The 19,864-nt window shown below is 38.7% G+C and overlaps 1 protein-coding gene across 3 annotated transcripts in view; it reads left to right on the forward strand.

The window, feature by feature from the left end:
* Positions 1–1,565: 1,565 nt before the first annotated feature.
* The window catches only part of FAM83B (family with sequence similarity 83 member B), a 55,793-nt gene continuing 37,494 nt past the window's right edge, over positions 1,566–19,864 (forward strand). For 2 of the 3 annotated variants that reach the window (XR_012054885.1, XM_002195227.5), the window contains exons 1-2: positions 1,575–1,874; positions 6,509–7,012. Coding sequence is in view for 2 of the 3 variants with exons in the window: in XM_002195227.5 (XP_002195263.4) it covers positions 6,569–7,012 (444 nt within the window). In the remaining variant the exon portion in view is untranslated. Of the gene's footprint in view, positions 1,875–6,508; positions 7,013–19,864 lie in introns of all 3 variants that reach the window. The other variant, XM_072926455.1, reaches the window with a different exon arrangement.

Genomic DNA, 19,864 nt, shown 5'->3' on the forward strand with positions numbered 1-19,864 from the left:
TGCTAGGTTAAAACATTCTTTATTTTGACAGCTAACAGTTCCCAAAATACATTACCCAAGTTAGGTTTTATGAACTGTCTGGTCTAGTATAGCTACTGGAGGGCTTCAATTGATAAATTGTAAGGGAGCGGGAAAAAACCTTTTCTTGTACAGATAGTAGTGTGGCAAAAAAACCTAGATACTTTCCTTTTTGCAGATTTTCTTATTTAGAAATCTATGATTGATGTCATTACAGCTTTTTGTTCATGCTAAGCCTGTACTCAACCACTTAACTTTTCTAGAAGACAAGGGCTTGTAAATTTTGTGTAATAAAAGTGGAACCAAATTAAGTCAAGGTCAAAAGAAGTTTTGTAACCATTCATCTACCTTCCTACCCTTTCATAAATAATTTTAGAAAATAGATCAGATCTGCTCTTTAAAAAATATAGATTTTATCCTTACGGATAACCACAGAACAAGGTCCTCTTTCCTGACTACGTATTTTCATGGGATAAAAAGTGCTGTATAGTAACCATAAAGTTCTGTGTACATTTTAAATTTTTGTTTTAAAAGTGGCTTCACCCCCTTTTTTTTTTCCATCAAAACCAGGGAAATTCTTTTTTTTTGAGTGTGAGAAGAGTCTAATAATTTAATCCAGATGCTCCTTTGTCTGTAAAGGGTAGTCCATGAGCATATTAACACCAGCTATTTCCTCTTGTGCATTCCACTACCTGAATTAACTGCACAGGAAACAAACACTCCTTGATGGCCAGTCTTATACACTTATATACATACGAATATACAAATATTGCCATGCAGATATTGCATATTTTTACTGTTTCCTTCTCAGAAACCATCATCAAGATGTCACAGCATAGGATACATCCACACTTACTATTAAGCAGTATAGGTTAGGAAAATGAGTTGGTGCTTAAAGCCAGACTGGATGAGTTATTGCTAATAAAGCCTGTCAGGGTTATACTGCATTGTCTTAAATGCCTGAAAAAAAGAGCTGCCTGTGGTCAAGCACCAGAGTATGATCTGGACAAAGTCTACAAAAAGTGTAAAATTAAAAAAGCCCCTCAGTGCTGATCTGTTGGTGGTTGCAAGATCCTGCTGAAGAGGTGGCGTTTTCAAAGAGCCTTTCAGAGAGGACTCTCCGAAGTTTCAACACGTGCATTGCCCTGCCTGCTGCTGGAGAGAAGAATGAAGCAGGAAGGCTCAGGTGAATTGCTGCCAGGATGAGGTGGGGGGGCTCAACCTGTGTCTCTCACTCGAGACATCAAGAGCAAAAGAAGAGCCTTTTCAAAGCAACTGAGCTATGGAAAAGGGGCTTGTCCATACATCCGACTTGAAGGTCTCAAACGGGTATCGCTCCCTCGCCGCGACTTGCTCCACCGGAGTTAACCTGGAAACCGTGACTTGAGGCTGACGGGTTTATTTTTCTTGAACCCAACGTTTACTTTGAGTTTAATCTGCCAGCACACCCCGCTGCCGGGCCCGCCGCGGGGCAGCCGCTGCCTCGGCTCGGGTCGCCCCTGCCCCGCGGGCTCCGGCGGCTGCCGGCCGGGCCGGGCCGGCGGGCAGGGCAGGGCAGGGCAGCGCAGGATGGGCCGGGCGGGGGGCCTGGGGAAGGCGCTGCCCTTCGCCCGGCGAGAGAGGGCCGGGCTTCCCCAGTTCAGACAAGTCCTCGCCCCGCTCCCGCGGCGGCGGGTTTGGTGCGACACCGTCCTGACATGTTGTAACTGGTTTCCACACCCACCGCGCCTGAGAGCGACGGGAAGTACCTGCGATGAGCGCTGCGCCGCCCTGACTCGCCGCCGCCGCGCTCGCAGCAGCCGGGTCGAGCCGCCCCGCCGCTCCGGAGGCGAGACCCCACGCGGGGCACCGGCGCAGTAAGTGGTCTCCACCTCAGTCTCCCCCGGGAAGGGACGGGAGAGGGGCAGGGCAAGGCAGGGCAGGTCCCCGTCCCGCCAACATCCCCTCGGCGCCGCGGGGCGTTCGAACGGGGGCGCGCGGGCGGCGGAGCGCGGCGGCGGCGGGGCCGGGCGGTGCGGTGCGGTACGGGCGGCCCCCGGGCGCGCCTCCCGCGGCTCCCACGCCGCGCTCCCTCCCGGGGCCGCCCTGCGCAAGAGGGCCCCGCGCCGCCGGGCCGGGGGCGCCACACGCGCGGTGTCGTCCCGCGGAGCGCCCGCTGCCCTTGTTCTGCCTGGAAAGTTAACTTTCGGGTTGAACGAAGCCGCACCCCCCCCCCCCCCCCCAAAAAAAAAAAAAAAAAAGCCCGCCGCAAAACGAACAGACAAGAGAAAGCGAAAGAGGAAAGAAGGAAAACAGCAGGAACGCTTGCGGTGTTGTTTTTCACTTGGAATTGATGTTCTTTGTATTCACAGAAAATGTAATTTCATTAATAATTAAATAATTGCCTGTCACTGCTTAATGTAAGGTAATTATTATTTATTCTTGATACAATTCTTTAATAGAAAGGTTGGTGAAAGGCAGGTGTCATAAAACGCCTGTTTGTTCTGTTAGAGATTGGTCATGCCAGGCCCTTAAGCTGTGAGGAGGCTCCTTGGCCGAGCCGTGGGCCAGAGATGCTCAGGTGGATGCCCCAAAAACCTTACCTGAGAGTATGCAACAGCTTGCAACAAGCTGTTCCCGAGGTTTAAATTTCCTGGCAAGATTGCGACTTTATGCAGAAACTGTCAAAGTAATCACATTTCCATTGGAAAAGTGATAAGGACATCCTGAGGAAAGCATCTTGGCCATGCCCTTGCCAAGGACCGGCTGTACAAGCCTGAGGTTCGAGTTGCTCCCTAAAGTTGCTGAATAGGAAATTTTTCAGATCCTGTGAATATTAGTATGGCAGGGAAGCTCCTTGTCTCTAGTACTAGTCTGGAACCCCTGTAGAATGTTGCATAATTTTCTTTAGTGGACATTTGTCATCTGCTACAATTTTGAAGTCTGGGATATTCTCCAAATCTTTCTATATAAAAGCATAGTTACTTCTTTCTCATAGAAAAAGGTATTTTCTTGCTGTGTTCCTGGTAATGGCATTTGAAACGTCTGAGCATGTTAATAGAAGGGCAAGACGATCACATCAATACAGGATTCAGAATTTGTGATCTTCAGCAGAAGATCCAGTTTTATCGGCTCCATTTGAGTTTAAATTAAATTCAAGGCCATTAATAGCACTTACTAAAAAAGTTTTAAGTGACTGATCCCTGTGTTCAGGTAGAGAAGATGGTTGATATGCTGGGCTGGGATTAACAGACAAGGTTGTTTCTCAGAGGATGAACAACTTTCCTGGTGCTGGTAAAGTTTGGGATCATATACATAAAGTGTGATAAAGATCTGTAAGCCTCCAGAGATGGGCCTCATTCTGCACAACCTTGCTAGTGTAATTGTTGACCTGAGGAGGACCTTTGAAGAATCAAGTTTATTACGAGGAAATCACAGTACATGGTTGAAGAAGACATCAAAAAGTTATTAAGAATTTTATCCAAACCTCTACTGTTCTATGCAGAATTAGATGCTTTCAAGGGTTCAGTTTCTTCACAGTAACTCTTACCTGCTAAGGAGAAAAATATGTCTCTAAAGACATCTAGAGCTTTTGTCAAGTACACCCAGAGCCACTGTTTTAATTTGGGAGTTCTCTTTTGTTTCATATGAATGTATCTCATGCTGATGTCCTTAATTTCAAATACCAGGATTAAAATTTTTTCATTTGTCTCAAGTGTTGTGTGATTTATTTCCATGCTGGCAAATTTTACATTTACTTTCTTATATTAATGTGCGCTGCTTTAGGCTTCTTTTGTAAACAGCACTTGTTAATCAGACATCAACTTCAAAGACGTTCACTGTAAAATTACTGTTCTTGTTTGGAAGATGTTGCACCAGAAGTCTCACCTTTTCACGGTTACTTATATTTATACCCTGCTTTCAGCATAAGTCTGAGCATAAGTTGCTTTACTTGACCTATTCCACACTTAATTAATTCATTGTGTTCAATGAAAAGTCAAGCAATATACTATACTATTGTGAAAAACAAATGAAAGAACCAAACCAAATAAATGCATGTGAGGCAGAACACATATGTAATACTTTTTTTACTTTTTATTTGTTCATAACATTCAATATTCAATATTGCACCATGTTACATATTAACTATAGTCCTATTCCCTTAGGCTATTTTCAAAGGACAGAATGAGAAGAAGAAAAAATCAATTCAGACAGGCTTTTGAAATAAACACATATTTCACAACTGTATATATGTAGTCAGTGGAAAAATTTCTATTTTAGAAGTATATCCATTCCAAAGTAGTGAGAATTTTTGAAATATCTTTCACTTGCCTTTGTAAAATCGTGTTTATTCTTACGTGTTGTAATAAGACTGACTTTTAAGACTGACTGTATTACTGCAGTGACTAGAGAATGATTTGTCCTGGAGGGCCCTAAAAGAGGGGTGTGTTGGAATCTCAGTGAAGTCACCTGTATTACTGTTCAGACTCTGGAGAACAACTCAGCTGAGTACCTGCATTTTGTACTCTTGGTTGTTCTTCATTCTGTATCTAAAATGTCTTGAAAACCCAGTCCAGATGATTGGGCCAGTCCTGATGTGAGTGTTTTAATTTTAGAGTATGTTAAGAGTTTAATCTTTGAATCTGTCTTGCCTGTACTGTGTGCTTAGTTCTCCGTCACCTTCTGCCACAGGCTGTCTCTGCATCTGTGAGAAGGGAAATGGTATCACTCCTGTTTTATAACATTCATTTCTTCTTGTGAAAACAGTGTAGAATGAAGCCCTGAGTAGCTGTCAGAGACATACATGTAGTTCTTAGTTTGGGGGAGAGCAGTAAGATCCCTTTCGTGTTCTGCTTTCCAGTTCACCACAAAGAGCTACTCTTGAAGCAGCCAGGAACACTCCTTTCCCCCAGGCTCGAAAGCAATCCTATCTGGGAAGATCTGCCCTGCTACTTGGCTGAGAGACAGGATTCAAATGGAATTATTCCATATGACATGCTGATGCCAGCTTCAGATCTGGATTTTTATTTCTTGGTCTTTTTTGAACGCCAGACTTTCCAAGTTCCTTATAAATCTTGGTTTAATTGAACATTTAATTGGTTTTTGAACTATCAGTAGATATGGAGATTTAAATTTTTATTCCTTTAAGTTAATATAGCTAATTTGCATTTCCTTTCGGCTAGATTTAAACTATTCCCAACAGACAGTGGAAAGCAATTCCACTGTTTGCAAAAATATCTGGAAGGTCTTGATGGGAAGAGGGAATTAAGTTACATTTATATACCAGTAAATGAAATCAGAACTCCATATGACTATTTGCTATTATACTGCTATACTATTAATTAGGCTTGTAGGGAAGCCCAACGTTAACTTTCAAGCTATCAAGCTTTTTTAACTATTCTGCCTTCATTGGATGTTCTTCCTACATCTGCAGTCTTTCTCTTAAGCTTCATGCCCTAGCCCTGGAAGATGTGCTACCAGCTCTCTGTTTTACATGACTGTGCTGATGCTGCTGTCATGAAACACCCTTCCCCACCCCCCACCCCCCCTTTTTTTGGTGAGTTACTGAGGGTTGCAGAAATGTGAAGGAAGAAACATGGAGTATTTGTTCTCTCTCTTAAATCTCCAATGTGCAGCACAAAGAAACCCTCTCAGACCTTGCTAAATGAAATAAAAAAATAGAAGAATGAATTTATAAAACATCAGCAGTAAACAACTTATTATTAATGTTAAAAAAAAAAAAAGAAGATTAAAGCAGCCGCTCCTTTTGGCAGAAGGAGTGAGCAGGGTGGAAACTAGACATCAAATTGCTGATTCAGAGTTTGATCCCAGATGTGGGAGGATAAATCTTTCTGGAGTTCCTCATAACTCACTGAAATGAGGTAGGCTGGTCCTGCTTGGGAGCAACAAATGGGTTAGATCAGCATGGGAGAACAGGTAGATAAGGAGAAGTACCTGAATGACTGTGGTTTCAAAGAAGCCAAAGGAAAGCGATGCATTGCAGAGACAGTAATGTTTCAAAAAGTCGGAAATTTAATTGCTTTCTGAAGTGTTTCTTTGGACAGTGTTTCTTTGGAAAGTGTTTCTTTGTACTCAGTTGTTGCAGAGGGGGTTTTGAAACACAGCCTGTGACAGTTTATTAGAACATGCATTGGGTATGTATTGGTGTTACTGGTATGGATGTTCAGTGTACTATAAGCTTTGACATAGCTTGTAATATCAACTTCCTAAAAGCACTAAATTTATGTGCTTAGTTTACTTTATGTAAAAGCTCTTTATCTAGCTCTTTAATATAATATTATCTATCTATTTAATATTTATTTATCTCTTTAATATTTAATTTTTGGCAGTAGTAGTCCCTGAGCCTTTTCAAAATATTTTTAAATTATTGGAAAATGCTAGAAATACTTAGAGCAACTTTGCCAGAAGAGTACTTGAGTTAATAACTGTGTGTGGGTCATAGTTATCTAGAAATATTTTCATTGTTTTCTTATTTATTTTCTCTTTGCAGATACATTTCATCTGCTCATGAATGGACTCTTAAAAGACTTTATAGAAAATACATGTGAAAATGGAAACTTCATCTTTGCTGTCCTCCTTACATGATGAATGCAGATCAGACAACTATATTGAACCTCATTACAAGGAATGGTACCGAATAGCTATTGATGCTCTGATTGAAGGAGGTTTAGAAGCCTACAAAGAATTTCTTTCCAAAGAGAGATGCTCAGAGTTCCTAGCAGATGAGGAAATTGATTATATTTTGAACAATGTTCACAAACTTCCCCAAAACACAATTTATTCCTCTAACCATGCTATTGATGACACCTCTTCCTCGGGAACCTACTGGCCCATTGAATCAGATGTGGAAGCTCCAAATCTTGACTTAGGTTGGCCCTATCTGATGCCTGGAATTTCTGGTGGCACAAATATTGATCTGCTTTTTCATCCACCACGAGCACAGCCTTATACCATAAAGGAAACTGTTCGGAAGATGATACGAGATGCAAGAAAGGTAAACATGAAAAATAATATTGGTAAAAAAGTGGCAATAATATTAATCTAGTTGGTATTTTATTACATGGGGTTTTTTTATTTTTATTTTTGCCCTGGCAGGCAAAAATTATCTGGTTGCTCACAATTCAGTAGGAAAGATTTTCCCAGACTGAGATCAGTCCTTTGGTATCACATGCACTAGTGTTATTAACCTTAATTCAGAGGGATCAAGGGTTAATTGGAGGAATTAATTAATACTACCATTATAATGAATAATTACCATTTTACTGTACTGCTGACCACTGCATGAGAAGTTTGTAGATAATCAGCACACCTTTTCTTTGACCTCAGTTGAATATACATTGACACAATTCTGTATAACTTCAGGATTTATACTAATGTTTCTGTTTTACATCAGAGGGAACATGCATTGGTTTGGCATAGCAGACAGTTATAAAAAACAACACCTCGGTGTTCATCTGACTCACATACCTTGAGAGTCTGGTTTTGTGATTTTGGCATGTCCTTGCAGAAATCAAACTCTGAATGAAAAAAACAAACTAGACTAAGTAACAAGGAAATAGATCTCAGTTGTGTATCTTGCCTTCAATTCTGATCAATGACTAGAAAATTTGCACATTTTTCCAAATGTACCTGTCTCCACTTAGGAGCACTTATATCTTGAGTTTCCTACAGCACACCCAGCTTACACCTTAGTGACAGAATGTTGTATGTACAAACCACTTTTGTAGTCTGTGTCAGCTTAAAACTTTTAAGTTTTAAATTTTTAAAACAATGTTAGTTAAAAAAAAATCAGAAAAAGTATTACCATGCCGATCTGTTTGACATGGGTTTGTAATAGCTCTTTAAAAGGCATGACAAAGTTTCAGAAGTATTTCTGGCAGGTACGTCACACTCTCAAATTTTCCCCATTAAATACAGTTGTGTTTTGCATGACTCTGCGAGCTTTGAATTGGTGGAATGGGTTCTATCTCACATACATCTGTGGCTGAAATTTCAGCTCCATCTCACATACATCTGTGAGCACTTCAGTGGCTGAAATAAGTGTGTAAATGTGTGCAATAGAAATTGACTGAACAGGGCAGGGCAGGGGAGGACTGTGTCTTTTTGCAATGTCTCTGCTATATTTAGATAAAGCATATAATTTGTTGCCATAATAGAGTTATCACTAGGCCTTTTATCCTACAGTTTATAATTTAGAATGACTGTATGCTCAAGGAAGAGTTCATTAATTATCTCCCTCTTTATCCCTTTCTGAGTGTGATTTGATGTTTTCAGTTTTGGTATGTAGTGAGACCTGACTGTAAATTACCCAAAATACTCTTAACTGCAGCTCCTGACCTACCAATGTATCCACTGTAAGGGAAACAACTAAAACACTGTTAACTCTTTTGAGAAGACTAGTTCAGTTTTGCTTCAAAGTTTTGAGATGCCATGAAGTGGCATTCCTCCTTAGTTGCTCCTTTAATGCAGCTTTAGAAGAAATTTAGGTGTGCTTCTTGCTTTGCTTTGGAAGAAGGTTGAATGCATAGTATGTTGCTCCCTGATGTGCTTATGTTGTTTACATGTTATAAAGAGGATGTTTTATGTGTGTCACTGTCAAATCTAACAGCTGAAAGGTTTGTTTAGCTGATCAACACAACCTCAACATCAACAACCATAACACCTTTGATACAGTGATATAGATTGGTTGCTTCAGGGACCAGCAATTAAATCTGAGACATAGTGTTATTCAGCCTCTTTTGTCTGCATATGCATAGAAAAGTTTGAAATATTTCTAAGGTAAAGTATTTTAATCATGCTTACAGTAGGTAAGCCCTTTGTAAACAGCCTAGTGCACTTCTCCTAAGCCACTTACAAAAATGTAGTTATATTAAACAGGGTTCTTTGTTAGGTAGTAATGGAGATGTATAGTCTTGCGACTATTCAGAGGCAATAGGATAATTTTACACATGAAAAACAGAAACCTGTAAAGAATAAATCAGGAAATCATATTCAGTCAACACAACTCTAAGCTGTGGGAAAAAGTAATCTATGGGAATTTCAGCAAACTTCTGTGTGAAAAAGGCTGTTGGAGGTGGGCATGTTTGTACCACTTAAATTCATGCACCGAGTGTCGGAGTTCAGACATTGATTTCCCTGGGCTACCTGATAACTCGGTGTAGTAGGAAGCCAGCTCCTACAAGGGCAAGGCAGAGAATATTTCTGCACTGATTCACTCCATGAAGGAACCCATTTGATGTGTATTTATATGTGTAAACTATCCCAAAAATTCATGAAGGAGACTGAGCCACTTGAAACCTAGATGGTTTTGAATATTGGGATATATATAAGGATAAGATGACAGTATTAGTGGTCTTATTCTTGACCTCTTTCATGCTTGATGCATCACAGTGTCACTCCTTAAAATGATTATTATGTATGTTAATTTTGACCTTAAGAAGGTGTTGTAAACAACATTAAGCAACTTGCTTGCTGACTGATTTTTCCTGACTAAAGAAATCATTTGTAAGGCCATGCTACACTAGAATAAAACCAGTGACTATAGAGAAGTGTTGTAATATAATCTTGTCACGTATTTCTTGAATACACAAGCAGCATAAAAATTATAGACATCACCTTCAGTGTAAAATACAGGTGATATAATAATGGGATTCTTACAGAGAAGGATCAATACTGTTAAATCCCAGAAAAATGAGCTAACCGTTTTAAAGAGATGAATCCATGCTTGTGATGTATGTTTCTGAAGATTTGTTAGAGCAGGGAAACTGTATTGTGCACAGCATGGCATTACATTGTTTCCTACATACTACAGCACTTCTGTGGGATAGATGTGTTGTTAGCAGAGTGCCTTAGGTAAAACCACGATGTCAACAAGATGGGCTTACAGTTGGTGTAACCAGACCTCATCTCTAAATGATACAGCTTGCCAACCACCCTCCTCTGTCAACATAACCTGTGTTCACGCCAGGCGGCTGTTTGGCGTGACTGTGTCGACTGGGGAGGCACGAGCCTTTTTCACGTGTTGATATAACCATGTGAGGAAAAAGCACTGCGAGGTCTGTCTGACCTTAATGATAGAGACTTTTGTAAACAAGCTTTAGCCTTATTTCTCTTATGTTTTGGAGGCTTCTACCTTTAATCACTGGCAGGTTTCCGGCTTCTCTGAGGCTTGAGGTGCTCCTTCATCCTGACTCATCACGGCTGAGCTGTCTGAACAGCAACTGATCATGTTTAGCAGTTTTTACTGAGGAGATTATTCATCTGGGAAATGGTATCAAGATTATTACTCATCTGTGACAGGTTGTAGAGGGTTGACACTGGTTAACATGAAACTTCCTTCTTTTAGACCACTGCAATACAGAGACTTCAATAATGAAGTGTCCTTTCCCTCTGTAACTTTTCATAGAAGAGTTGCCTTAAAGCCATCAGTTATGAGCTTGTACATGTGTGCTAGAAATCTCTTTTACTATTTTCTCAGGTGTGATTGACAGGGTGGGGCAGCAGGGAAGGGACAGGATGGGGCACCAAAGGGACCTTCTGGCAGTGTGTTTTTCTCTTTTACAGAAACTAGATTCCTCTGTTGACCATGGAGAAGTTCTTACACAGTTTTAGAGAGAAGGCACAAGTTCAGACTAATAGCCAAATAAGGATCTGCTCTTCCTGGAGAGAATTAAAACCTGTTTTTTAAAGAACCATGTTTTTTAGACAGCCCAAGGCTTACTGGTTTGCAGCACATGCCAGAAAGCACTTGAAGACTTTCCTGAAATACTTTTGGGATTTATGGGAATGTATGAGGTAGCACATTATTCAAAAAATATGCAGTACTTTTCACTGATTTTATTTTATTCAGCTAGACTAGCAGTCGTAAGTCTGGGTTCACGAAGTCAGTGATATTTGTAAGAATTTTTTAAAAATATAAATGCTTAAATAAAAAATTTGAATCTTTAGTGTATTATAATTTTGGAAACTAAAAAAAGGCAGTTGTTTTTACTGAAATACTTATGATTGGTGTACTTAATGAGAAAAGTTGCAAAACTTGCACCTTTGGGAAAGAATTACATTATGCACTGTGAATCAGTGTAACTTGTTATTAGTCTTGCTGGACATTGTAGGTAAGCACTTAGTCAAAAAGGTGTTCCTTTGAATTCCTGTGAGAGAGAATTATGTACAAAATATCTCCATTGTTTTCTAAAGCAGTGGATCTGGTCAAATAAAACCAGTTGATTCATTTTACAAATATATAAAAAGGAAAATATTTTCTTTTTCTTTTGGTTTTTTTTTCTATTTCGTTGTGTATTGTTTCAAACAAGAGTGAGTTGTATCACAGGAAAAATATTCACTATTAATTCGTTATTATTTGCTATTAATTATTATTCATTATTGTTCATTATTAATTAACTATTATGTACTGTTAATCTCATTTGCTCATGTGTATAATACAATAATAATTGTTTAGTACTGGCTGCAGTCTAGTATGAAAGAAAATCAAATTCTTACATTCTTATATGAAGAATAATGTTTCTATACAGGAGAAAACTTGTAGAATATGGATGTGTTGAGCAATCTTTTATTTCTCTTTCACCAGTACTCTTTGCCAACTATTTTAAATATAATTTGAACACGGACTGGAACAATGATAATGAATTGTGCTTGTGGCAGTGCTTGTCTTAGCTCACTAATTGCACCAGTTCAAGCAGATGACAGAGGGGCTGCACCTTTTTGTATGCAAAAACCTGAGCAATCTGCTGAGTTCAGAGAAAAAGAATAGATAAATACAGTAGTTGTCCCACTCAGACATTTTCTGTATTATCTCTAAAGTGTTAGATAATTAGCAGATATCATTTTTTAAGATGAGAGTAACACATAGAAATACTCAGTTTCTGGTTGAAAACCTATAGGCAGCATTTTCCCTGCCAAGATATTCTGCCCCACAAGGATTTCAGCAGGTGCCTTTTGGTTGAGCTGCTCTGCTGAAGGGTGACTTCATCATTAACTTCCTCTCAACATTTGTTAAAAGACTTCCTGGTGGTTGAAAACTAGCATGGCAGTCATGTGTATGGTTTCCAGGTGAAGCATAGTTTTCAGTTTGTGGTAGATTTATTTCAGAAAGTGACATCGTATCCCATTTTTTCAAATTTCACAGAGTACATCCATGTGTTGGAAGAAGACTCATCTTACTCTGGTTGCTACTGTGTGACCCAGTATCAATTTTTTGTCATCACAAAGTGGTGCTGCTCACAACAAGTAATTATTTCAGGCATTTTCTCTGCTTGGATTTGTCTCCAGAGTCTTCACATTGTTTACCTGCCTGTCCCCTTCTCTCCCTGCTGTCCTGCTCCCCGCACGTAAGGGTAGTCCCAGAGCAGTCACAGCAGTGCCCTCACAGTGCCAGCAGAGATGACTGCCATTGATGGGACACATCTGCAAGCAATTTTATAATCTGGAAAACCTGGGGCTTTTGTGAAATACAATTCTTATGTGCTTTAAATATGAAACACACAAATTTTCCTGGCAGTGCTCCTGTTACGTGGGGAGGTTACAAAAGTGAAGAGCAAGCAGAGTGTAGAGCCTGAGGACTGGGAATCTTTGATTCCAACAAATTTTTAATTAGTTTTGGTAGTTTTGTATTCACAGATTTCTATCCTTGAAAGACTTGACATCTTCAATACTCTTATTAAAATACATAATTAAATAATTTATAGGTATTGCCATTTTTATGTCAGAACTGTGCTAATGTGTTATCAAAATACCACACCTCCATGATGAATTTAAAAATAGATTAAGGAAGATTAAAGGCCAGATATTGCAGGCAGCTGTATTTCTTTATTAATGTCTGTCTCATTCACATACATATGAGAAGTAAACATACGCATGTGCTTTGTAGCAGTTCCTCTCATTAAAACATTTTCTCTCATTGACATAAATCAGTCAGTCAAAACAAAAGTGCCATTAAGAAGTCATTTATGCTTTTTGCACACTCAGTAGATTAAAGTGTTTATTATCATATTCAACAATAACTTTGTACTACATTATGCTGAAGCAGTTACAGATCAAAACACGCTATAAGTACCAAACCGTTGATTTAAAATAATTTTGCCCAGGCAGAATGCTTCTTTCAGTGCCTAAACTAGTGTATTTGAGTTTTGTCTTTCTCCTTTTCTTGCTTGTCTAAAAAATACTGATAATGTTGAAGTGCTAATTTTGTTCATCTGAATTCCTCTCCTGGAGAGAGCTCCATTTTTCTAGGTTTTCTTTTTCAGCCAGGAAACAATCTTACCTGAAGAACTATAAGTCTAATCACATTCATAAATCCATAAGCCTTTTTTTCATCTTTTGCAGTTTTAGCATAGCTTCTGAGCTCACGATACCTTTCCAGCACAGCCAGTGATGCTCTGAGGGAGACACATTTAGGGTCATTTTAAAATTTGAATTTGTTATATATCAGAATTTGGAAACTAAAATATTATAATATCTGTGATAAAATTTTAAATGAGCATAGCTTTTTGTGTTGATACCTGCACTATTGAGGCAGTATTTGTGTAATGCAGTGTGATAGAATCTACACAGAAAACAGAGAAATGCTGACAAAACAAAAAAGTTCAAAATTTCCCATTCTTCTGTTTGGAAGGAGTGGGATTGCCAGTGAGTTACATATTTTAAGTGTCCTGTTATATCAGATCTGAGTAGAAGTATCTACTTCACTTGAAACTATTTCAGAACAACTTGCTTAATGCTGCATTATTTTCCTTGAGGAGTACTGCAAGCATTCCAGCTCAGATGATAGAGGAGTCAAAGTACACTTTATTATTTACTGCTCTAAGAGTAGTGCAGACCTTGCCCTAGATAGCTGTGTAGTCATGCCTTCCATTTGTGCCTGTTGATAAAGTATCTATATCCATTTTCTGTCTCTATAGCCACTTCATAATAAAGATACAATAAAATTGCAAGAGAAGTAAAGTCCACATTTTCAGAAATGCTGTCAACATGCCTGAGACCTCAGAGGGCTTTTGCTCTGTAGAACCCTACTGTAAAACCTTTGGAAGGAAGGAAGGATCAGTATCCCAGCCATAACAGGGTGTAACTGGTGCTGAGCTTGCCACTTTACCATAGGATCTGCAGACATCCATAAAATGACTCACCTCAATAGAACTGTCCAAAATAAATAATTGCAAGATTTGGCCATTGCTTGCTTGATCAACAGTTAATAATTTTCCAGTATATAATCCACTGATCAGTAAGCCAGCTGAATTTATAGTAGTGTTATTTGCATTATAAATACAGAAGTTATAAGCAATCAAACTATCTCTGCTTTCCTTGCCCTTGTTTGTCATCTTTTCCCATATCTTAGGTCTTTGTTTTCTGAAGCAGTGAACATTATTATATTTCACTGCGTGTCTGTATATTGTGAATGTTACTGCTGTCTACTCTCCCTGATTGGTGCCAGCCAGTGCAGACATACCACTACTACAATGTAAACAGTAGATTCAGAATTTGTATGCTCTCCTTTATCCTTAGCCAGCAAAAAGCATAACCAAAGTGTGTGTGGTTCTGTAAAAGAGACTACTGAGACACACTGAGCATTAAATGAATATAAATAAATTTTTAAAGATACAGTTATAAACCAAAAGTGTGAGAATATTATACATTAGCAAACAGTACTCAGAGCAAGTAGTTTTAGTTTTTGATAATAATTATAGTTGTACATTAGTAATTTTACAGACTAATTTCTGATGAACATTAGTACTTCCCTGATAAAAGTTGCAAAGCATTTCTTAGCTTCAGATAAGAGGGGTGTGACGTATACAGGGTGTTCTCATACCTTATCTAGGAGCAGGTTATCTTAACCAGTTCTGTCTCTTGGTCTGGAGTGCTTGTGCTGACTGCTCAGGAGATGTATGGTGTGAGGGAACAGAACAGATTGCTCAAAAACAGGGCCCATGGTGACCCCTGCTTTCCCCAGCAAGGGGTGTGGGCATGTAGCTGCCTTCAGAAAGCTTCTTGGTGCATCTTTTATCCAGGGAATTTTGCTAGCTGCAGCACCAGATCTCCTCAGGCCTTTTCTGTTCTGCCAGTATCCTGCTGTCAGAGGCGAAGCTGAGTGATAGGATAATATGAGAAGTTATGCACCGTATCTCAGAGATGAAAAGAAAACTTTGAGATCTGCATCATCCACTAGCAATCAGGCTCGAACAGTAGCACAGGATTGTGTGTTCAGGTAGCCAAATAGGTGTGCCTTCAGTTCAAACAGCAGATATAACATCTCAGCCCTATTTTCATGCTGTTTCCTGGAGCTGCAGGCACTCTTTGCTAAGAAGGCTGCACTTCAGCTCAATAAATTCCCTTTATGGCTTAAGCACTAGGTGAAGCACTAAGACATCACCTTTGAATTCAGGTGTATCTGAGTGGCATCAGCCCACAGAAGGCATTGTAGTTAGTGGTTTTTTTTAGGCTTTTGGTGCTTGATACAGAATAAATAATATTGAGGACGAGATGAAATAACTGGCACAGAGGAAAAGTATGATTCCCAGTGGGACCTTTCTCAAGAAATGCCCAGTAAGGGACTAAGCTCTTCTTAAGCTGTGCAGAACTCCCTGTTAGTGAGCTGTGCCTTCTGATTAGAGACATCAGAGACAGCAAACAGAAGTTGCAGTGTCAAGCCAGCAACACTGATTTGTTGCAAATGCCAGAGAGATGCTGCTTGTCAAAGCAACTAGGTCTCCAGAGCACAGTAATATCTGAAGCTGTCTGCTGTTCTGATAATTTCCTGTCACTGACTAATGGTGGATTAGCGCAGGCATGCAATAATTGCCTGAAAAGTCACTCTTAAGGGCATGTGTTTGTTTTTTTTTTTAAATAACAGGCCTATGTGGTTGCACAGAATGTATTTGATAGAGATCAGTAACCTTTGTTTGCTGAGGATGGGTCTAAAAATACAGCTATCTACAAGTCTAACTTTTACAGCAGTATGTACTCTACAGAAAGTTGTTTTAAAACATAACAAAAACTATGTTATTTTGCTCAAAGGATATACTTTTAAGATGAGAATACTGAGCATATATATGAAACTAAAAGTACGACTGATTCTTCTATTTGTTTATTTATTTGCTATCAACCTATTTCATGTTTTAGCATAACTTGAGCACCAGCAATATCACTGTATTTCCTAATGGATTTTATAATGCACAAAATTATTGCAGTAATATCATCATCTATTCTGTCAATGAATTCTAGATTACTGAATATCAGTAAGTCAATTGTGCCAGAAATCTCATTAGTCAGAGGATTTGATTTCTTATGCATAAGTTTAATGATGACAGTTCAGTCCAGATGTGAAGTGCCATATGATATTTCAATCACCTGCTACAGGAGTTCTGTCCCAAGTAAAGGCCCTGAGAGGAGTTAAAAACAGTGTCTTTGCAATGAGTTCTTGAGAGCTCAGGAAGCTCTTTTGTGTGCATGCCTGAGCTCCAGGTGCTTTTTGGAGAAAGGAGAGCAAAGTAAGGAAAAGATGTGCTGTTCGTGGGTGTTGGGAAAGAGGCACGTCAGAGGAGCAGGGATCCTGCCAGTTCTTCCAGTTGATTCTTTCTAGATATCAGTGGAGTAACTAAGCACTGTTTTGACCTTCTGAGGGACCATAACACTCTGGAACCTGCACCCAGGGTGAAAATGCTGGCAGCTTGAGGTTACTGGAGTCTTAGAACATCATTTGGAAGGGGACAACTTAAGACATACACAGATGGACCAATGTTTGAATCAGCTGGGCTCCACTCTGTGGTGGTGAGCATTGATCAGAAGTAACTTCCTGAGAATCTGTATCAAAGGCGTGGGAGGCACAAAAGGCACAAAAGTTGTGCATACTAAATTGATCATACTTACATACCTGACAGGAAACCATCATACATACATTTTTGGTCATAGTTCCTCTTTCCTTTCCCTCTCTCTTTGACCCCCTTCTCCAGCTCTGTCCCTTGGACAGCCCTGCCTCCTCTGTCCTTTCTCCTTCCACTGCGCATCTCTGACAGAGGTGAACATTTGCTGCCTGCTCTAGACACTTGTGGCATCTTTATGGAAAGCAATTCCAGGTCGGTGATCTGGAAACAATATTTCCCTCTTAGGTCAATAAAGAAGTGTGGCAGCCCTGGAGGGTGCCAGTCAGCGTACCTGAAGACAGTGCTTGCAGTATGGTGTTTGTGTCAGTCCCCCGTCCTCTGACACTACCAGTAAGAACTTGTAAAGCACCAACATGATGTTAGAAACGCAGCAATGCTTTTGAATTGCAAGTCTAATCAATTTCATTGCCAGGTTTTTGATTGAACAGTTGTGTATCAGAAATTACAGTAGTCTATTTAATTACAACTGTGACTTGTATACACAATTGCTTTTCATCACATTTTATCAAACAGTACATCTAAAAAAATTTGACAAGAATTTTTTGGGGGAATATTTAGTAAAGGACAGAGAGACAAAAAAATAATATCTGCTCAATGAACACACTTTTTTTTTTCTTCAAGCAAAATTAGGTTTGCAATTCTGGGAGGATTTAAATACTGTAATTTGTGTACATGAGAGGTTCTATTAACTTGACATGCATATGTTTGCAGGATTGATGCCTAGGGATATGGCCATATATCATTAAGGATCTTATTTTGAAGGTTTAATTAACTTCTTTCTCTTAAATCATGCCACCTTACATCTGTAGTCCAAAATGAGCTACATCTTCAGGTGATTGCATCCACTATGAGCACCTAAAAAAAGAATAACGTGTGTCCAAGAAGACTGCTGTAATTTTTTTATTCTAAAAAAAACCTGTGTTGAATAACTGAATATCTGAAAGCCAAGCAAAGCCATGAAGGCAATGGAATGTTTTCCTTTCCCCAGATGCTATTCCATCCCTTTGCTGATCCCTGTGTTCAGGCCCAGGTGCTGCAGAAGGGGGGTGGGTACACAGATGAATGTTATAGAAGATAGGCTGGTCCCTTCAAAAGAAATACAAGAGTGGGACTTAATTTATCATGTTGATACATAAAGTGCAAGAACAGATTTTGCCAATATGGAATGTCTATCAAAGAACATTTTATTTTGTAGTTTCCTATAAATAGCCTCAACCAAAATGATTAAATCCTCTGCTAACAAACCTTAATAGTGTATACAGGGGATACAGGCTTTATTCTGCCACATTACACATGAGCTTATGTACACTGCAAGGAAAATTCCATGGAAAAGTTTCTCAATTTATACTCGTAAGGCTTTAAAAATGATTGCAAAATGTATTGCAAAAAGCATATGTGCATTTTTCCATGTATGCTGCCATGCAAGTAACAAAAACAAAAGAAAAACCAGTAAGAAGCGAACATCTGGAATTTAGTTATTGTGGAGAATAGTTTATGGATTTTGTTTTTTAAATGCCCCATATTCTTAAATTAAAACAAAACAGTTACCTTGAAAAACAGACAATTATGACATGTTGATACCAAATGGTGTGTACATAGGTAGGTCTACCTATTTTGAATTTTCTTAGTGGTGTTTAAAAAGTTCTAGAGATCAGAATTTCATAGTCTGCTAAATTCTGTGCAGAGACCTTGCTCATGCTGTCTGAGGAGGTTATTTGCTAAATTTAATTATACAAAGTAGTCCTTTGAGATATAAAGTAGAAAAAGAAAATAGTTTAATGTGTTACTGTCTATTTCATAACCCAGCCATCTATTTTTAAGGTAGTAGATTCCACATAACAAAAACAGAGATAATCTGAAATGGGGAAAATACCTAATTTCTGAAATATGCAATAAGAGTATTTTAATGTAGGCGCTGACGTTACAAAGCTGAGTACTCTATCTGAAGGGCTCATTAGGAGATAATCCTTGTCAGGCTTTTTTCTATAGAATGTAATTAGGTTTAAAATACAACAAAAAGCTAAGTGTTTAAACATTTGGGGGGATTTCCAGCTAAGCAGATTTGTTGAAACATTCTAGGAGCACAGTTATATTACCTGTTGTGGAAAAATGATACTGAATGAGAAAAAATAGCTGTGGCATTTTAAATCCAAAGAAAGAAGTAAAAGTGGCATTGTTGACTGCCTTTCATTTCACACTGATGTTCACATAGACTTTCTAGTTTTAAAAACTCAAATGGAACTTAAAACTGCTTTTGGTCATGCAGTATGTGTGGGGATCCATCATAATTTTTCCTTACTAAGCAGATCTAAATCTGAGCAAGTCTCTTTGATCAGTCTTGGCTGAATCTGTTTAAAGAATCTAAAATTTTCCCTAAAGAAAATAAATCCTTGATACGGTACAAAAAAGCTTCTTGTGGATGCCTGTTGGAGTCATTGCTGTCATAACAGTGGAGAAGTTTCTGAAAATTACGCAAAATATACTCCAATTTGGAGATTATGAAAAAAAATCACTTTGACTAGAATTTAAGCTATTTGGAAATATGGAAAGCATTGTAACATAACAGTTAAAAATATTCCAGGACTTTACTTTTTTTTCCTAATTCAGTGACTTCCACTCTCTGTCCTAAATTACAGTAAAAATACACTGGTTTGTATTTTCTCTTTTTCAACAGCCATGAATAAAACAATTACAGTGTAAGCAATAAGCATTGAACTATTCTGGATTTGTTTGTGGCTCTAAATTGGATTTCGACCTGAAACAGTAAAATGCAAATCCTATTTTGATCCATTTTAGGCTTATAAAATATATAAATGCAAGAAGAGAAATCTCTTTATCTCCTGAAAAAAAAAAAAAAAGAAGTAAGAACTGACATTAAATACTTTTAAATAATCTGTATTAACAGGTTACAAAATATTTATATAAATAAATACATGCACACACACACACACATACAC

The sequence above is a fragment of the Taeniopygia guttata genome, chromosome 3 (assembly GCF_048771995.1).
Source record: "Taeniopygia guttata chromosome 3, bTaeGut7.mat, whole genome shotgun sequence".
In the NCBI taxonomy this organism is placed as follows: domain Eukaryota; kingdom Metazoa; phylum Chordata; class Aves; order Passeriformes; family Estrildidae; genus Taeniopygia; species Taeniopygia guttata.